The following is a 20,430-nucleotide window of genomic DNA, read 5'->3' on the forward strand; positions in this document are numbered from 1 at the left end:
TCTGAGATACCAATGTAATAGATCTAGGCTATTACTCGTATTTTTCTGTAATTCTAATGGGATTTGAAGGAATTTTGGATAAAATCGATAGAACAGTGAAGTAGATAGGAATAGGAAGAAGGAGAAAGAGAGAGAGAAGATAATTTCATTGCTTAGGTTTTCCCATTTCATGCACGTACACTTTATATGCTAAGGTTTAAAGGTGGTGGGACCCTTGGGCTAAAGTTGCTAAATACAATAACATAGGTACTGAAAAACAAATAAAGATAAGTGGTAACAATTGTGCCACATGTCACCAGATCTTGCATTTGGACCATTGACCTCTTAGCCACTTTTGATGTTCCCCATTTCAGCCAAATTCTTCCCACACGAACCAGTACTCTCTCTGCCTTGCTCAGTCAAACTCGAGTCTTCTTCTTCCCTCTTCTCAATCTTCTCCGACCCTCCAACCTTCACCGCTGCCGCCGTCTCTCTCTTCGGCACCACAACTTTCCCAACTTCCATTCCCTCTCCTTTAATCTCGGAGTTTCCTAAGTTCATGACATCTCTGTCCACAAAAAAAATTGATCTTCAAAAATGCTAAACGGTAGGTTGCTTTCTTTGATTTGATTTGACGAGGGCTGGAATTGGATTCCTGTTCGCGGGTAATCCTTTTGTTGTACTATTAAAGCTATTTATTTTGAAGGATTAATCTTAATAAAAATAATAATAAGATTAATCTTTTATATATTTTGATGAATTAAAACTTTAGGATATTCTAAAATCTTTGATTATTTTTATCATTTAAAGAGTGTTCGATTAATAAAATTAGACAAGATTAAAATAATAATATTATATCTTGTTTGGAATAAAATTAGACAAGATTAAAATAATAATATTATATCTTGTTTGGTTCATTGAATCATTGTGTTCGATTAATAAGATTAGTAATGTTATAGGCTTTTATAGCTTATTTGATTGGATAGATAAAGCTTGAGACAGTGCCGCGTAAGATTAATCATAACTTATGACTCTTGGCCTAACTCCTGTGACAAAAATAATCTCGGACCTATTCAATCTCGAGTAATCTCGGGACAATTTAATCTTGAGCAACCAAACACCCCCTAAGCTAATTTTGCTTGATTCTTATCTCTTTGAAAATGTGAGATTAGAGAAATCATACTTAAGGATAAAAATACTCAATCATGCATCTTACAACCATGTAAATAAACGCCCCCTTAGTTAACAAAATTCAGAAATTCAACCACATATTCATGCGACACATATATACATTCAAGAGATACTCCATCGACAACGTTTGGACAAAGAAGATAGCGAAATAAAGAATAAATTGGCAAAATACATATTATTACACTAACAAGGTACATCAAATACGTACACTTCTCATCAGTAATTTTTTTTTTTTTCCCCTGGGGCGTAGTTGAACGTCTAACTAGTCGAAAACGCAGCCAATCAGCTCGTCTTGCGGTCGGAAATTCATATACACATGTAACACAGTAATAGAGCCAAGTCTCATATTGAAAAATTAAAGTGAAAGTAAGCGAAAAGATACAACTGCAATTGCTGACTCCCGCATACCTTAAATGGGCATAGATGGGGGAACTAATGTTGGATCAGACGTGCTCCTGCTGAGGCGCGGCCTGTGAAGGGTCAGCAGCATGTGGAGTAGCCAACGGAGTGACTGCTGGTGCAGCTGAGGTGACGAGGAGGCCTCTGCTTTGTGCTGATTGAACCACGATTGCAAACTGCGTAGCCGCCAGTGCTGCAGCCTCCTATTCCAGCAAATGACGATTTCAAGACATTAATATCGCTGCTGACGTGCAAGAGGTAAAGCTTCGATTAGAGCAATATACATACCTGTCTTTGCCTCCTGCGCTGCAAGATGCTGATGGCCCAGATCATGATGTAGCAAGGCATAAGAAAGCCAACAGCTCGAAGCAAGAATAGCTGCACATACGGAGTGGTATTCAGCAAAAATATTGACCATTACATAGTCAAGAGGGCTGGGACAGCATAACATATAATGATCTATTGAAACTTACAGATAAGAAAGTTGATGCGTCGTCCTCTCCATCTCCATCCCCGTCATCAGTGATGGACAGTGCGTGTCTCAGTAGCAGAAGAGCCATTAACTGCCAATTGAAACAATACATCAATTGAATGTGGTGTTGTTGTCTGGGAGCAATGCTTTCAGAAAGTTTTTATAGTTCATGAAAATTCTCCAATAAACAAGTATAATATGTGACCTCGAAGGGCATAGCGTATTATTTATTTTCTTGGATCTCAATCAAACTACAGAAATACTACCAAATGAGGCATTGTAATAAGGAAACAGCAGTACTAAAGGCTTACGATTAGAGCAGCTGAACGGCAAAAGGCGGCGCCACTGCTGTTAGCATTGTAATCATCATAGTCAGCAGCATCAAAAAACTGGCGCTCAGCCTCAGCAATTGCCAGAAGACGTGGATCATGCATGTCTAGTGGTGCGCCAGATATTTGCCATACTCCACTGAAATGAGATTCAACAAACCAAATCATAATTAGACAATAGTAATAGTCAACTTTAATCCCATGAAAAACGAACAAACTTTTACTTCTCTCATTCTGAGCAAGTGAAATTGGGAAACATAATTTTCACACTTGTAAGAATCAAATTATTACCCTATATCAATGGTAGTTTCATCAGATTGGGGACGTGGTACAGCAGTATAACCAGGCTGATATTGCTGCAGAACAAAGTAAATAATGTCATATCAGAGATAGAAGCTAAAACATCAGCATCATAAATTATATCTTCCTGTGAGATCTAAAATTTTGTTTTTCTGTACATATGTACCCTTTATTACACATTCAAGGCAGTCAGATGGTATGTGTTCAGGATAGGATAATACATAAAATATGAGGTGAAACTGTTCCTAGTATAATGTTTCACACAAAATTGAGCTAGCATGTTGAGGTTGTCATGATTGATGAGCAAAACCAATCCATAACTGTTCCCATAAATATAATTACGATTGGGATATATCAGCATTGCCACAAGAGATAAAGCTAGAATATGCAAACAAACAGCATTGATTGACTTTTTGCTGGATTAATGGAAAAATATCAAGTTTTAAAGGTAAAATCACATACCTGATGACAAATCTCACAAGTAATATCTCCCTTCTCATTGCACCAGTGCTGAACACATTTTCTATGAGCATACTGTAAAGTAATGGATCTCAGTAAATAGTAAACCAAGTCATTTCAACAAATGAATTTCCAAGAGTAAAGAGGAGAGGAGAGGGAAGATAAGGATCATCAACATAAATATTACATGCTATAACTCAACTACTCAATTAAGATGCTGCATGAAATGTAGGGGGCAATGGTGGAAAGAGAAAAACTTAAACACAACACACTCCTAAAGGAAAAGGCATACTGTTTGATTATAAATAACCAATCATGAAAAAGAAATTCAAGAAACTTCTGTAAGACAAATTACTCAGAGTTCTATACCCCAACCACAAATAACATGGTCGTTTTCTGAAAAATTGCCTGCAGTCCCAAATTGCATCAATTCTACGACACCGGACTAGATTCTCATAATTATTGATATATGCATAATGCTTTTATATATCATTTAAAAAATCTGAACATTTTGCCTAACGCCTATAAGATCCTCGGAAGCACAAAGCTTAAATATAGCAACTAATATGCGAAGTTAGACAACCCAGTAAAAATATCAACCAACCCAACCCAAACTAAAAGAGCAAGCATCAACTAAGCATTTTACCTTAAGACTCCCACTGCAAGCACAAGGACTCTCCAAATTATTTACAGAATCCTCCTCCTGGCAAATCCGGCACTCCCCCATCCCAATCAGTGGTGCATTCTCATCTTCCTCCTCATTCTCAACTGTCACCGCCACTTGGTTATCTTCTGCCATTGATGATGAGGAACCCACCATTTCAGGCTTCTTTCCATTTAGCCCACATCCCACAGCCTCGGGAACCGGCTGGCTCGGCCCACCCGCCTCAGTCTTCGGCGGCTGGTTCACATTCCCCACCAAAGGTTCAGCCATTTACACCTTGTTTACACCACCACCGCCTCAAGCAACAACAATAAGCACAAAAAATCCTGGGTTGAACAGGTCAACAGAAACCCTTCAACATCACAATTCAAAATTTACAATTTTCCAATATATTCACAAAAAAGATACAATCTTTCGACCTCGGGATTACAATCAGATAAATGCCCTTTTCAATTTAACGAGAAAGCTCTGATCTTTTGACCTGTACATTCGCTCAAGCCACCCAAAGGAAAGAAATTGAAACCAAAACAAAAGAAACTCATCTCAGCAAAGGCGTAAAAACCTAATCCCCACCTTTCCCAATAGATATCTATAATCTAATCCCTAACAAAAGAAAAAAATTGGGAATCAAAAGGCGTCAGAAATTCATTGATCACGCTGGCAAATGCAGCGGGATCAGCGAATTTTCTAGCTTAGGGCGCCAAAACAAAAGGTCAATATCTAATCAACAACAAAAAAATGAATTGGGGAAACAACAACTTGGAAGATGAAAATAGGAAAAGAAAAAGGAAACGTACCTGAAGGAGAAACAGAGAAATCGAAACGAAAACGGGAAAGAAATCGCGAATTTGGTGCACAACCAAGAAAAACAAAATCCAATAAGAGTCAATAATAATAAATATATATGTATATGTAATGTAATTATTGATTGCTCACGCGTTTTACTTTGGCTTTTGTTTTGATGACTTTGGCTAATTCCAACTTATCGCCCAAGATTTACTCAATTGAAAAATAAGGACTCGGCTTCCTCTACTTTTCATTTATTATTAATAAATAAATTATTTTTTGTGTAGATAAAATAATCTTGTTTCTTCATGTATAGATGCACGGGTTGTGTATGTATAGTCCGAGTTGATTAGTAGATGATTCTGGATTTGGTGAAGGCAGTTTGTTTTTATTAATGAGGTTGTTAATGGAGGGACCTCTTGGATTTTTATATTTTTAGGCACCAAAAGATATAAATCTGTCATCTGCGTGAGTATTATTTGCTGGTGGGACCAATTTTTAAAAAATCGAGATTGATCTGATTTATTATTATTTTTTAAAATAAATTATGTAATAAGTAAATAAAAAATTCAGTATATAAAAATAAAGTTGTTTGAGGAATACTTGAATTTTCTCAAGTAATAGAGAGAAGTAATACTATTTGTGTTATAGATAAGAGCATCAACAACCCTTGCACCTATAGTAGGTGCAATAGACATGGTCCCACTTCTATTGCACCCACTCCAACAATGGTATTGCATCCGCCCGGGTTCAATAGATTTTGTAGTGGGCAGATTTCGTATAAGCCCATTCGAGCAAATATTCGCGGCCCAAACGTTAGGCCCAATCTGAAAAGTTGAATTAGTGTCAATTAATTCAGTCCAACCCGGTACTTTAGGTCGTGAAGGCCCATCGACCCAAACCCTAGATAGGGCAGCGACTTGGGGAGAAAGAAAGGAATGAGGTCAGGGATACGATCCCCCTAATATCGGAACGACTAGGGTTTAAGGAGACGTGCCAGCAAAACCCTAGCCGTCAGGCCATCGCGGTATAAATAAGAACTTACTAGGTCATTCGACCCACACAATCGTTCGCACTCCAACACGTTCTCTCGCTCTTCTCTCCCATCTCGCACTATTCCGCCTCCACGCTCTCAGCCTTAGGTTTTCCGGTGATCAGATCAACCGGGACGACCCAATGGCCCTCGCTCATTGCTCAATCGCCTTCAACTCCGTCGCCCAGATCGATCCGATTTACTATTTCGTGTATTTTCAATTGCGATTTTTATTAATATTGTTTACTGACTTGAGCGTCGGAGGCCCTTCCATCGACACCCCCACCGGTGCTCCAAGGAGGGCTCTAACGTTGTTCGTGTTTCAGGTTGCTAGTGCCCATCGTACCGGACGACCCCGACGTCCTTATCCGTAATTGTTGGATCCATCCCCAACAGATTTTAATTTCATTTTCTCTTTACTTTTATTCTTTTTTCAATTTAAATTAAACAACTTCAATTTTAACAACATAAAATTCATTCAACTAAAAATCCAAACATTACAAATAAAAAAAACAACAAATATTTAAAACATCCAATTTTCGAAAAATTTAAAGTTTTTTTTTAATCCGAATATTTTTTTTTAATTGAATGAATAAAAAAACAAATATTTTTAATTGAATGAAAAAAACAACAAATATTTAAAACATCCAATTACAAATAAAAAAAACAACAAATGACAGTTTAATTTTTTTTTTAATCCGAATATATATTTTTTTTAATTACGGAAATGGGCGCGTGCAATACACCCATTTCCTTCGCTCCAGCTTTGCAGCGGGTGCGTCCATACGCCCCTCCTCCATTGCACCTGGGTGCAACAACCGTGGCAGGTGCGATAGGCCGGGTTCGATCCGGCCTTCGCACCCCACGTTGTTGATGCTCTAAGTCGATAATTCGAGCTATACTTTTGTTCGTTTGAACTTGAAAAAGGATCAAGATGGGTGCTCTTATGATTAATATTCTTTTATAAGTTCCCCTAAAAAAAAAACATTTTGGATTTTGTAGTTACCAACGGTCTGATATTTAATGGGAAATTGACAAATTTGTCAGTTCGCATTGTTTCGCTTGTTCAACGTTGCTCAGACGGAGTAATGCAATTTAAAATTTGTTTGAATTTTATTATCTCTTTCTAGATGAATAATAATGAATGGGATTCTAAGTATTGTTTTGTCGTCCAAGAAGGGCGATTGGTTATATGTTTTTGTTTTGTTTTCGTTTTCTTTTTATAATCAAGTTTCAAATTAACAATCTAATATTTAAAGAATAAACAACGGTAATAAATGTATTTCTTTTTCTAATAAATTATACATATATTTTCTGAATAAATATTTTTGTTAATACTTCAAATATTAAATAAGTAAACGAAATTAACTAAAAAACTACTACCTCCGTCCACTAAAAGTATACAACAATTATTCGATTGACGTCCACAAAAAATATACTCCCCGTGTCCACAAAAAGTATGTTATTTTTGCCATTTTTTGTGTCCACAAAAATTATGGAACTTTCCATTTTAAGAAACACAAATACTTCTGTGCAACCGATTGCACCGTGCAACTGGTTTCCAGAATGACACTACTTCATTCGAGAAATGACACTTGAACATTTTCGAATGATACTACTTCAACATACAAATGACACTTGAAGCTTGAAGATCTTCAAGTGTCATTTGTATGTTGAAGTAGTATCATTCAGAAACCAGTTGCACGGTGCAACCGGTTGCACGGGAGAGTGCCTCTTAAGAAATGGCCCCACTACTTTTTTCTTATTTCTTATCCTTACAAACATGCCTTATTTACAAAATAATCATCTTTAATTCAATTTCAATCACTCATTTCAAATTTGGTGGGACCATTTCTCTATTACATGAAAATCACCACCATTTTTATTAAAATTTGTGTCGATCAAAAGTGTCATACTTTTAATGGACGAAGAGAGTAATATTTTTCTTTTTTGGATACGATCTCATTTTTTTTGTTTAACAACATTCACTTAATTTAGATAACTTCAAATTCAGTTCAAACACAATGACTCATTTTACATGATGAAACTTTTTATTCATTATAAAAACACATCTATCAATTACTCCCTCCGTCCCATTTGTATTGGCCCCTTTGCTATTTTGGGTTGTCCCAATTGTATTGGCCCATTTCTTAAAATAGCAAAAATAAGGACTCATAAATGGCAAAAGTAAAACATTCCACCTACTTAACTCATAAATAAAAGGTTTTTTAATTTCTGTGCCCAAAAGTAAGGGGCCAATACAAATGGGAGGGGGGGAGTATTTTACACGTCCCATTGAAGTGTGCACTTTTTGTCACTTTAGTATGTCCCACAAGAGTGTGCACTTTTCTTTTTTGGACACTACTTCATCTATTTTATCAATCTATTTACAACGTTACCACACATAATGCACCACAAATCGCTTACTTTTTTCTTTTCTTTTTTTAATCTCTAAAAGTCGATCATTTCTTCCATTCATAACACACTTACCTAATATTTATTAAAATGGTGTCACTAACAATCATGCACACTCTTATAGGACGAAGCGAATATTTTATTAAAATTCATGTTGAATTCAAAGAAATATACTCTTGTAGATGAAGGAACTATAATTACGCACACTCTTATGAAACATAGAAATTATTTTATTAAAATTCGTACTGAACTTAAAGTAGTATACACTCAGCGGACAAAGATACTAGTGAAGGTGGTTCCGACCAACACTTGATAATAAAAGAGAGACGACTAACCTGTAGTAGTGAAGCTTTCCACCTTCGGTAATCACGGACTGGACACGGGCAGAATAGCAATGAATCTTCAGTAAACTCTTTATTCAATACTAAGAAATCTCTGTTTCTTACTTAACGTTGAAAGAGGTTGGAGATATTTTCTTTATTTAATGAAAGGGATTCTTCTTATAACGGCTATGCGATTCCATTTGAATTTAAATGTAAAGAACTCCTAAACTTAAATAAAATAGTATGAATTTATTACTGCATAAGTGAACATGTGTTACAACTTGTATCCTATCACTAGTTATAGATCCTTACAACCAAGGGCATAATAGTAAATTCAACTATGAGTATAGGGAGGACATCTTTGTCTTTTCAGAGTCCTCCTTCCTTTTCACCATCGACATCTTCGTTCATTTCCCTTTTGCATCTTCCACGTCGACCGACAATCAGACTTTCCCTCGTTCCTGCAACTGCAAAAAAGGCAAAGGAAAGAATGTTGAGAAAATAGCTTAGGGAAAGCGATCACCTGCAAAATAGTTACAACAATCATTCCTAGGTGCACTTCTTTTCCGACTACGGAAAGGTTTTTTTGTATCCATCTCTAGCTCTGTTGTATTTAGAAGCTTTCTCTAATCTATTTTCTCAACATTCTTTCCTTTTGAAACCTTTCCCCCTCGGTGTTTCTTCTCTGAACCTCTCCAACCAGCTCTGAGGAAACACGCTTTCCTCCTTAGTTCACTGTCTCGTCGACAAAGATATTTCAATTTATGTACGCATCTAAGAATGAATTCTCCTCTGAGCCTCATACTCTGCTATTTGGGTCGATTCTCTCTACTCTAAGTGAAGACCGAGTACCATCCTCATCATATACTATTTTGGAGTGATGTGTATGTCCATAAATGGTTTATTTGGTTCTGAATTATATAAATGCTTTTATTTTCGAGAATTGAGTTTCAAATTAGACAAGTACAGTCGTATAAAGTTTGTTTGAAAAGTGCATGGGCTCGTATAGGGATGACAATGGGCCGGATTTGGACTGGATCTTACTTGGTTCAGATCCAGATTCAGATTTTTTGACTTAGGCCCAGATCCGGTCCAGATCCATTGGATCCAAAAAAATGAGATTCAGGTCCAGATCCATAAGATCCACAGGGTCTCGGGTCCAGACCCGAATCCATACTTTTTGTCTTTTAAAATAAATTTATAAATCTTAAATTAATCCCAATCTTAAATTAATCCCAAATAAAATTATAATTATTGTCTAGATTTTCAACAATTATTCAAAATAAATTAATTAACCATATTCTATAAAATATTATCAAAGTTTAATAACAATAAGAATATAATAATCAAGTAGGAGTACTAAATAACAGTGGAACAATGTGTCCTCTATTTTACATAGAAAAAAGAAAATTAATGTTATCAATATAAATAATAATAATAATAATAATAATAATAATAATAATAATGAAAACTAAAATTTAAATTAAAATAAAAGTAAAATATTATCTTTAATTGCATTATATATTATTTATGAAAAGAGATATATAGATTAGTCATAGATATTAGATTAGAGTTAGATAAAAATAAATAACATTATATATATATATATATATAGGGGAGAGTTCAACAAGAACATAAATATTTGCAAAGTCTAGAGTCATAATCTCGTTCGTTAGATCGATATTAATCAAGGGCTGAGATTAAAAGCTAATATAATTAATATAATAATTTTTGAAAATAAAATTGGTAAGATCCCTTAAATTACTCACTTCCCTCTCTCCTCTCTCATCTCTCTCTCTTCCGTCACTTTTTCCCACTTCCTTCTCTCCTCTCTCATATCTCTCTCTCCTGTCCCTTTTTCCCTATCTCTCTCGTCTCTCACACAGAACACAGAACACACACACACACACACAGAACACACACAAAAGGTGGCGCTGCCTCCTTCCTCAGCGCCGCCCAAGTTCAACCCACAAGTTCAGAGCTACCGCCGCCCTCAAGTTCAGAGCCACCGCCGCCTTCGAACGCCCTCAAGTTCAGCCACCACCGCCGCCTTCGAACGCCCCAAGTTCAGCCCACAAGTTCAGAGCCACCGCCGCCCTCAAGTTCAGAGCCACCGCCGCCTTCGAACCCCATCAAGTTCAGCCACCGCCGCCCAAGTTCAGCCACCGCCGCATTCGAACGCCCTCAAGTTCAGCCACCACCGCCGCCTTCGAACGCCCCAAGTTCAGCCACCACCGCCGCCTTCTGAACTCCGGCCGCCGCCCCCTTCTCCGTGCATTGAACATTCGCCGGAGAAGAGGAAGGGGGCGGCAGATTTTGTAAATAATTTTATTGAACTTATACGTATAATTCTGTGAACTTTTGAATTTGTGGTATTGAACTTCTGAACTTGTGTTGAACTTGTGTTGAACTTGTCTTGAATGGTGAAGTTTTCTGGTGTTTAATGGGGGAAAATCGTGAGAGAGAAAGAGGTAGAGGGGACGAGAGAGAGAGAGGAGAGAGGTGAGGGGTGACGGGAGATAGAGAGAGGAGAGAGGAGAGAGGAGAGAGAAATGAGTAAATTAAGGGATATTATAAATCTCACCAATTTTAATTATATTAACTTCTAATCTCAGCCATTGATCAAGATTGATCTGACGAACCAAATTGCGACTCCATTCTCCATCTAATATTGTGTTTTCGTATATTTATATATAAATGGATCCACGGATCGGATCTGGGTCTCAGATTTTTTGCTCCAAATTCAGATCCGAAAATTATAGGAATAACTCAGATCCAATCCAGATCCATTGGATCCATTTTTCCTAAGGTCCAGATCTTAAAAAAAGGATCTGAATTCGCAAATTTGAACCGAATCCAGGATCCATTGCCATTCCTAGGCTTGTAATAATAAGTTAACCGAATTAGGCACCGCTTTATTGTAAACAGAGGATGTAGAGATGCAGTCGCAAAGAGTATTTTGTATCTCGCAATTGCAACCAAAGAGATATTAAGCAAAATCAAACATTCTGGAATATACTGGTAAATTCTAATTGGTTCAATTTGTTCATTATTAACAAAAAAAGGAAAAAGGAAGCTGGTCATAGTGTTGGTTGGAGGTGGGCTCCACTGACTTGAATATTTACAAATAGTACTCCCTCCAAACCTCAACAATTTTTTCCAATATTTTCATTTTGATCCGTCCGCAAAATATCTTTTTAATTTATTTTTAAAAATAATTTCACTCGTTATTAGTTTATTACTTTACAATTTTGTGGAACACATCCTTCCCTCGTCAATTACACAATTAATTTTTATTAAAACTCATGTCACTCCAACGTAAGAAGATGCATACGGATGAGAGAATAAAACAAAATTTGTCATTCTAATCAGTGGAAAGAAAAGGTAATTCGACATGGTATGAAATTATACATTGACAAAAAAATCAATGCATTCATTCACCTTGAACGTTTGTGTACTTTTACAAAGCCAAAAAGAGAATAAGATTAAAGTTAAAATGACGTGTTACACACTATCGAGGGAAGCAGTGAGCAGAGCTCCCCTTGTGCAAATCTCAATCACTGGATTATGTAAACAGAATCCTATACTGTCTCTTCTTCTATACTTATGGACAAACAAGAACTGTACTCACCGTAACGCAGCCGTGCGCCCCGGGCAAAACTCGCTCCTTAACTTGCTCGATAATCGGCCTCCTAGCCTCTCGATTCTTGAGCGAGGCGTCACCAAAGAGGAGGGTTCGGATGGGAACCAAGATCGAGGGAGTGCAGCAGCAAGCAACTTCTTCTTCACATGCAGTCTAGATATTCAGGCACTTGGTCGTCGTCTGAGTAAATTCAGGGACGCACAGTTGTAACGCCGCTACTTTTATGAGTATCGACTGATGCGCGTGGTTATGTATTTACCTTTTTCCAGATCATAGATCGTCTTCAGCTGAGGCTTCCGCCTCCTCAACACGAACCATGACACGAGCACCGCCATAAGGAAGATTCCAAAGAGAAGGGGCAGGGGCGAAGACTCACCTCCTATAACGGGGGTCAACCAATCTGTCTTCTCTACGTCTAACTCGGCTGCACTCTGCAGGATGAAGGCTCCCAGCACCCAGTCGAGCGGGACGCTGTCAACCTGACTCGCGTATTGAATCCTGCTCCAAGATTATTCAGAGAAAAATAGAATATAATTTCATAATTTGGCAGAAAAGCAAGATCCGCGCCTGCCAACTCCTAAGATGCCAGTGATATCCAATATAACCGAAAGAAAAAATCTGCTTCCAACATAACTTTTTTAAAATAAAAAAGTGTGCACATCTAATCTGTGTGAATAGTTAAGGATCGATGATTTGGAAATGTATCTTGGAAAATAGTTTAACAAGTAATACCTTTGATCATCCAAAGCAATTCCAAGACTATCATGAAGCATGGCCACGATATATGCAGAAGAGAAGCAATAGCGAATAAGGTCCTCTTCCTCGAGAAATGAGTATTTCTTCGTCAACCTTGACCAATCATCGCTGCAGAATTCTTCCCCAGCAGCCACCAGCCCAGATAAAAATGATCTTTGGCCCAACCTAAAGAACTACTTGATGGAAGAGAAAAGAAAAGCTTAGCGGATTAGAAATTACAAAACATAAACATAATGTCAAACTCAATATTCAAAGGTTGAATGACACCTTAGAAGTGTGAAAGAAATTTTCTGTCGCAAGAAACTTCCCTTGCAGCTTCGGAATAAATGTTGACCCAATGTAGCAAGTGCGATAAGAGCATTTATCTGCATTCGGCATAAAATAGTCTGTTAAAAATATCCTGTAAAATGATTAACAAGAAGCATGCGAAGTCATCAGACAGAATACCTTTCCCTTTCTGCAGCAGCTTCAAAGAAGCAGATCGGCATTCGGAGAAATTACCACTGGGTGACAAAGTAGACATGTATCTCCTTTTTTCGACCAAAGAAGTAGGAGAGAGCTTCCGCGCCTCCTTTTCAGAGACATATCCTCTAGGAGTACAAGGATCCATTGGTTTCTCTATGTGAAGAGATTTGGCAGCTGCAGCAAATAACAAATTTACAAACTTCAAACGAAGGATTTAACCTTCCATGTGTCTGGAGTAGAAATTATGAACAACCAATATAACTGAGTTAACGAGACAGCTTAATTCAGCTAGTTCTCATCCAGATCGAGACCCTAACTAGTCCAAATGAAGAATGAACTTAAGAGTATTTATCTAAATGAATGAATACATAGTATAGTTTTCAATACATTTCCACTCTGATTCAAAAAAAGTTCACCAAAATAGAGAGCAGCTTTATAAAGACAACCAGCCAAAAATAGAATACTTCAGCTGGACGTACCCAATTCTTGGTGTCCCGATAGAAGAGATTCTTTCAACAACTCAAAGGCAACATTCTGCAAAAGTAATAGTCAAAAAACCTGGAAGATGCAGCAGACTTCACAGCTAATAGCATAATCGCATTGCATCAGCAGTCAAGTCTTTCAGTACACAGTGAACAAGCCAGAATATCAAAAATATATTTACAACAGTAACTACATGCATATTCCTGCAAAATCTAGTAAATGACAGCTTCATTACACAAGCAAGATGAAAGATTATTTCAGAATTTGATTTATCTGATAATACTCTATAAATTCAAATTATATGCAAGAGAATGCCAACCATTCAACAGGCACAAGTAATGAAGGTATACAGTCTTACAAAAGTGGTGATCCCATATTCAAGAATTCTACTAGTCAAGCCCCGAAGACATAAATGAAACTCAGCCACAGGAAGGATGCTATTAACACTGATGATATGTCACTGACTTTGCTTTCAGAAGAAATGTTACCTGGCCAAAGTGAAGCAAGCTGTGGCTATACAGGTTGTAAGTGAAATTTCCAAATTTAACTTGCCGAGAGAACTCATGGGGCATGGGCTCATTTGAGACAAAGGTAACCTGTAGAAATTCAGAATCTCAATACGAATCTACATAAGAAACAGAGACATGAAAATAGGAAAAAGGAAATGTATATTATATAGCAAAGACAGATCAGGGAGTAACTAGTTAGCAGGTTCATTTTCAGAAGAGTAAAAAATTAACCCATGAACCAGTGACATTATTGTTTCTAACTGTGAAATCATTTGCAGCAAAACAAAACCAACAACCATATCAATAACCGAAATAGAACCTGAGCTGAAGCACCACCAAGTTCAATGATACCAGTTGTTTGTGTTGGTTCGGCTCCAAGAGTTCCAAGAGCATAGTTAGCCACAACCCAAGCATACAAGCCTTCGTCGGACCCTAAAACAATTCAGAAATTATTATTGAAATCATCAAAAGATTGTGAAACACATTTAAACACTCTGAAGAGTAGATAATTCAAACTTACGTACATGCTGATTGATATAAAAATTACAAATTGAGCGAGCAGAGAATTCTCGAATTTCTATAAGTGGAGTGGCAAACTTAGGGAACTATAGGCGTGAGAATGTACAGAGTCGAATCATCAGACATGAAGAAGCCTGACTTATTCTTAAACCTCACTAATCAAGCCGTCAATACAAGGAACCAAATAGACATATAAGCTCAAAGCTCAATTTTTTTCACACAAAAACTGCACAAGACAAGCACCATTGGCAACGGCAAAATTTAACTAACTTCCCTCAAAAACTTTCTTCTATTTCAACTTAATCAGCAAGAAGCTTGTTTCCAAAGGATTGGATTAAAAAAGAAGAAAAATTCACCATATCCCACAAGAACAGTAATGATAGAGAAAAGGTAAAGACATCTAATTTTATCATACCCGAAATAACACTAGCCCAATCATCACGAAACCTAAATCCAGACGCTCCCAAAGTCCTCCTACAAGCATTCAAGATCTTCTCTTGATCTTCCTTCTCCAACAACCTCAAACCAGCCGTCGCCATTAGGCGAATCTCGGTTTCGCCCCAACGCTCGCTCGGCACATTCCTCTTTGCAAATTCCACCAGCTGCGCAACAGCGGCGCCCGCCCCCTGAGGATCCTCCGCGTAAGCTGACAGACCCGGATTCACCCTCATCGACGCCCGGCCCTTCTCGGAGAAATCGAGAGCCAAATTCCCATTCCTAACGTCGTACTTGAACACATGAATCCTGGTCCCTGTGCTCCCGCCGTCGATCACGACGCCGTATTTCTTGTTTTCGTTAATTCTGTTCCCAAACAACAGAATGTAGCAAAATAGCAGAATCGCAATTGAGATGGTGGTGTACAAACAGCATTTTGATATGGGGTTTGGCTGCTTGTTATTGGGGGGTCGAAATCCAGGTCGGCCCGCCCGGAATTGGAGTTTGATCGGATCCATATCTTTTTTCTCTTCTTCCGGACTAGGGTTTACTGTGCGGGCATTCAATCGGCGCATCAAATAATTGAACTTTGTGAACCATAGGAATGTGTTAATTGATCAACAGCAACAAAATTCCTATGATTCACAAACGAAATTTCGTTGTTTTTTGTTGGAAAAAAGGTTGAGTTTTGAGAGGGCCCTTCAATGGAATTTTGCAGCCCTCTCCCTCCCCTCCGTGTTTATTTCTGCAACTGTTTTTCCTGTTTCTGACAGTTGAATATTGGGAAGGAAATCCCCTTTTATCTTAATTTTTTTTATTTTTTTTTTCAGTTTTAAAATTTGTCGAGTTAATATTTCTGCTCCGTACGAAGGAAACTGCCTTCCACGAATCAAGATATGACAAATCTGCTAATCCATTGGCTCTCCTGTGGGTGAATTTCATTCCATATTAAAAGGTTTCAACTTTGTTATTTCTGTATTCTCAAAAAAAAGAGAGAGGCTTTATTAGGTTATATTATTATCTCTGATTGCAGATTAATTAAATTTTCATAAGAATTAGGAGCCGGAAATTGGACTTCAGCCAAATGAGACAGTGATGCATGAGTACTGTAAGAGCATCCGCAATGAGGTTCATTGATAGCCTACTTGATAGTGGTTGTGTTATTGAGTAGGTAGTGCTGCATTGGGGTTCCTTGATAGCCTACTTGATAACATTAGTTTTGATTTTATGTTTTTCATTTAAATTTAATTGCTCAAATTTAAATAAAATAATTTACTAATAATTAAAATTGCATTAAATAAAGATCCTAAATATTACATCAAAAAACACCTAAAGACATACATTAAAAATTACTTAAATCCTAAAAAATATATTTAAAACTAACATTAAAATATCTAATTTCAAAGAAAAAAAAAGGTGATTCTCGGGTATACCTCGAGTAGGCAAGCTCTGCAATGGGGCTACTCGATAGCCACTCGAGTAAGGGCATCGAGTAGCCCGTTGTGGTTGCTCTAAGGATGTGCAAAAATCGAGTCGGTCGACCAAATCGATCGATTTTCGATTGCTTTTTTTTATTGGTTCAGCCAAATTTTTAGGAAATTTTTTATTTTTTCAGTCAATTTAATTTTTCGAAAATCGAACTTATCGACGCTCCAAATTAAAAATAAATCAAATATGTGGTTCTTCAGATTTGCACTAATGATTCGTAACTAACACTTTCGAAAGGATAGAAAGGTTGACTTTTAAGAGTTTCTCTCTCTCTGTTTCGATTCTGATGCTATGAGATATAGAAAGATTTTTTATTTCATTTCAAAAATGATATCGGTAGAAAGGTAATGGATTGAATGAAAAATTAAGTATGGAAAGATTTTTTATTTCATTTAAGAGTTTTTCTCTCTCTCTGTTTCGCTGTTTTTATGAGTATCTGTTACGAATTATATGTCTAATTATAGTGCATAACGAATTTTATTACCACTTGTTACGAATTTAATATTTATTTGTTACGAATTATATGTTATTAGAAATAGTGCATAATGAATTATATTACCATTTGTTACGAATCATGTCTTATTATACTTCAAAGTGTTTTTATGTGTATCTATTACGAATTATATGTCTAATTAAGTGCATAACGAATTTTATTATCATTTGTTACGAATTATATGTTTGACGTTTGAGGATACAGAAAGTGAGTTGGGAATTGTTTTACGGTTAAGAAAAATGTTTGACGTCTAGGTTAGAATTGTTTTAAAAGATTAAAGATTTGATTTGAGAAGATATGGAAATAAAGATTTGATTAATTGCAAAATTAATCAAATCTTGATAACCCATACTGAAATTGCAAAATTACACGCTTCTCCTCAAAGTATCAGGCGTGTATTTTAGGGAATCTCATTAGGCTAATTTCAAGTCACAAAATCAGTCAAAATCTAATGGACATGATTTGTTCCTATTTTATGCACTTAAAAATGTACTTATTATAGCTCTCCCCTATATAGGGGTGGTATATATATATATATATATATATATATATATATATATATATATATATATAGGGGTGGACTAGAATAAAAACACTCTTAAGTGTATAAAATATAAACGTTTTTTAATGTACGAATTTTATGTAGAACACGTATGAATTTATCCAATCATCCCATGAATCATCTAACAATGTGTTCCATGGCAGAAAGCTCAAGTGTTGAAATTGTTCCACAATCTCTTTGTCCATACCTCTCACACATCTTCTTTGAATGTTAAGGAACTTGGGGCGACAACTCCGGATTAAAGCATTCAGAAATGCCGACGACACTTCAAAATCGCTTATTGTCAAATTTTCCACTGCAGGTATAGCTAAACAATCCAACAAATCCAACTACACCACCTGGCGGCTGGAACGCGTGTAGAGCCAGAGAGACTCGGGATGGGCTCAATCAATCTTACCTTAGTGAAAATCAACCCTGGCAATTAAAATTTAGCCCTTCATGTTTAAGCTACCTCATCTAGGTAATCACACATCAAATTTCAAAAGGTTGATAGTCAGTTTAGTGCAGCACATCTAATTTATACCAGTTACAAAGTTTTAGTAGGGAACTCCAAAAGATTAATTTGCAAAAGCCTTAGTTACCTAGTAATCAACTAATGCTAGTACTATCACCATCCCTTCAATTCAGATAGTCGCAACTCACCTTCTATTGATGAACAAGCAGCATTCACATTAATATGTTTGATAGGAGTGAGACACTTATTCTCAAACATAAAGAAAGCACATGCAACTAGTAAAAACACATACTAGTCGGTGATCATTCAATAAACTAGTAGTGCTCAATACAATGAACTAGAACATAAAAAAAGTATTGTTGGGAACTTAATGAAATATCCTAACCCTAGTTTTGATGATACCAAAATCCTTAAGTTTTCTTTGTAATAGGCTAGAACTTTGTGAACTCAAGTGTTGGAGTTCTTTTTCTAGTTTAGCTAGTATTCTGAAGATTGAAGACTGAAGACCGGAGGAATGAACAATGAAGAACGAAGGACTGAAGACTGAAGAACTCGACTGATATTCGCAATTAAAGGCAAAAGTCAAATACTGATATTTGACTAGAACGAGTTTCTCAACTGAAGAATCAGTTATGACTTATTCATCTAATGTTGGCTACGTGGAATTAGCGGACTGATACTAAAGTCAAGTATCAATTGACATTCTTCCTCGGACTGAACCTCAAACGTTAAAAGAAAGCCACACAATCAAAGTATAGCCGCATTAAATGCATAGATACAGAGGATCGTCCTTTCTCTGCAGAACATTCATTTTTGGTGATTACATTTTCAGAGGCGCCTTGATTTATGCTTAATTGTTCTTAATTTCGGGGTTTGATTGTGCTAATTTTGAGTTAAATATTCTGGAAGTTGGTGCGTTTATGGGTTTGTTTAATGCTTTGTAGGAGATTTTGATATAATAGGAGGAAGAATGTTTTGTTCGAGTTTTTTGATCAGAAATGGCTTTTTTGGGCTCATAGTGGTGTCCAGAGCTGACGGCGCATACTCTGTTGCCTCGCCAGAGCTGACAGAGCTGAAGTCCATTCGTCAGAGTGGATTTCCCGTGCCAGAGCCAGAGCTAACAATTCCAAGCCAGAGCTGAATTCCAGAGTCGGCAGAGCTGAATTCCAGAGTCGACAGAACTGACCAAAACTCGACAGAGCAAAAGTTCCAGAGCTGACAAACTCCAGAGCTACCTACGCCAACACTTTTCCAGAGCTGGCAATCTCCTTATCCAGAGCTGACTACTTCTATAGAGCTGACTTTCCAGCTCTGCCATGACTTTCTAGCTCTGTCATGACTCGCCAGAGCTGCCAAGACTTGCCGAGCAAGTTATCCAGTGCAATCTCCTATGCGCGCACGACTGCCTTGATGTCTATCTCTTAAGCCCAGTTTGGCTGGGCCGTGCTTGATGGTCATTAGGGTTTGATGAAAGGGAAGTCTATATAAAGGGCTGAACGTTCAACATGAGAAATAATCATTTAGCCTTCGGAACGAGAATAGCTTCGACCTTAGGCAATCAAAACAATCTTTAGTTCAATTCTCATTTTTCATAGTTCTTTAGTTTCGAGTTTTAGTTAGTTCTTAGTTAGCATTCAATTCAGTTTTAGTTAGTTCTTCGTTGAGAGTTGTAATCAAGTGACAGATTTGCTTCTCGAGACGATTTCGGTATTTAATATTTACGTTAATTTCTTTGCCTCGTTATAAATTATGTTAAGCTTTCAATTATGCAATTTCTTTTATGTCGAATTAGATTAGAAGCTTTTAATTAAAGTTATTTAAATTCTTAGCGTAGTAACCTTTAATTCTAGTAGCTTTTACTTTACCGTTTAATTCTGCCTAGGGTTAGTAATTTATTTATGCTTTGTTCTTTTCTGCTAAGTTAATAATTCATTTCCGCCTAGTTAATTTAAGTTTAAGTTTTAAGTTTGAGTTTTAATTACAAGCATTAGTTTAATTCTTTTTCGCCTAGTTAATTCTTAAGTTTAATTTCAAGTTAAGTTTTAATTGCAAGCTTTAGTTAATTTTACTGTTTTCAATCCGTTCTTTACCGCTTTCTTGTGATACAATTAGAAGCCCTTTAAGATCTTACTTGAGAGATGACTTTGGGTCAACTTACCATTGCTAGAGTGTCCTTGTCCTATTACAAGTCAATCTAGAGGTGTTTTAGGTTGAGTCACGCCTTACCTCCTGTACTTGAGTAGCCATTTCTCACCAAACAAGGAACCTCGAAG

The 20,430-nt window shown here is 36.8% G+C and overlaps 2 protein-coding genes across 9 annotated transcripts; both read right to left on the bottom strand.

Annotated features, from left to right (window-relative positions):
• Positions 1-1,319: 1,319 nt before the first annotated feature.
• Positions 1,320-4,967, bottom strand: LOC130995808 (uncharacterized). Of its 8 annotated transcripts, none has more exons than XM_057921241.1 (9): positions 4,739-4,953; positions 4,213-4,274; positions 3,776-4,119; positions 3,133-3,204; positions 2,662-2,726; positions 2,353-2,509; positions 2,043-2,132; positions 1,858-1,947; positions 1,320-1,772 (listed from the first exon to the last, which is right to left on the bottom strand). In XM_057921241.1, exons 3-9 carry the CDS (start codon positions 4,061-4,063, stop codon positions 1,614-1,616), a joined length of 921 nt encoding a protein of 306 aa, XP_057777224.1. In that variant the 5' UTR covers positions 4,064-4,119; positions 4,213-4,274; positions 4,739-4,953; the 3' UTR covers positions 1,320-1,613. The 8 variants fall into 8 exon arrangements, with proteins under 8 accessions (XP_057777224.1, XP_057777222.1, XP_057777225.1 ...); XM_057921239.1 differs by having other exon boundaries at positions 4,591-4,882; XM_057921242.1 differs by having other exon boundaries at positions 4,730-4,859.
• A 6,778-nt stretch (positions 4,968-11,745) lies between these two features.
• LOC130995795 (probable apyrase 6) lies at positions 11,746-15,968 on the bottom strand. The gene is made up of 9 exons (XM_057921220.1): positions 15,141-15,968; positions 14,526-14,638; positions 14,186-14,293; positions 13,694-13,748; positions 13,197-13,388; positions 13,017-13,114; positions 12,726-12,922; positions 12,253-12,491; positions 11,746-12,173 (listed from the first exon to the last, which is right to left on the bottom strand). The coding sequence occupies exons 1-9, from the start codon at positions 15,733-15,735 to the stop codon at positions 12,136-12,138; spliced, it is 1,635 nt and encodes a 544-aa protein (XP_057777203.1). The 5' UTR covers positions 15,736-15,968; the 3' UTR covers positions 11,746-12,135.
• Positions 15,969-20,430: the final 4,462 nt, after the last annotated feature.

This window comes from Salvia miltiorrhiza, chromosome 7 (assembly GCF_028751815.1).
Source record: "Salvia miltiorrhiza cultivar Shanhuang (shh) chromosome 7, IMPLAD_Smil_shh, whole genome shotgun sequence".
NCBI classification, from domain to species: Eukaryota; Viridiplantae; Streptophyta; class Magnoliopsida; order Lamiales; family Lamiaceae; genus Salvia; species Salvia miltiorrhiza.

What these genes read in the sequence shown, in the direction of transcription:
- LOC130995808 (XM_057921243.1), bottom strand. Translation starts at nt 4,063, where the DNA reads ATGGCTGAACCTTTGGTGGGGAATGTGAACCAGCCGCCGAAGACTGAG. An exon ending in CTTGTGAGATTTGTCATCAG is followed by an intron (nt 2,727 to 3,132) that starts GTATGTGATTTT and finishes TTTGTTCTGCAG; the next exon opens with CAATATCAGCCTGGTTATAC. An exon ending in GAAACTACCATTGATATAGG is followed by an intron (nt 2,510 to 2,661) that starts GTAATAATTTGA and finishes ATCTCATTTCAG; the next exon opens with TGGAGTATGGCAAATATCTG.
- LOC130995795 (XM_057921220.1), bottom strand. Translation starts at nt 15,735, where the DNA reads ATGCGCCGATTGAATGCCCGCACAGTAAACCCTAGTCCGGAAGAAGAG. An exon ending in GCTTGCTTCACTTTGGCCAG is followed by an intron (nt 13,749 to 14,185) that starts GTAACATTTCTT and finishes TTACTTTTGCAG; the next exon opens with AATGTTGCCTTTGAGTTGTT. An exon ending in ATTTCTTTCACACTTCTAAG is followed by an intron (nt 12,923 to 13,016) that starts GTGTCATTCAAC and finishes TCCATCAAGTAG; the next exon opens with TTCTTTAGGTTGGGCCAAAG.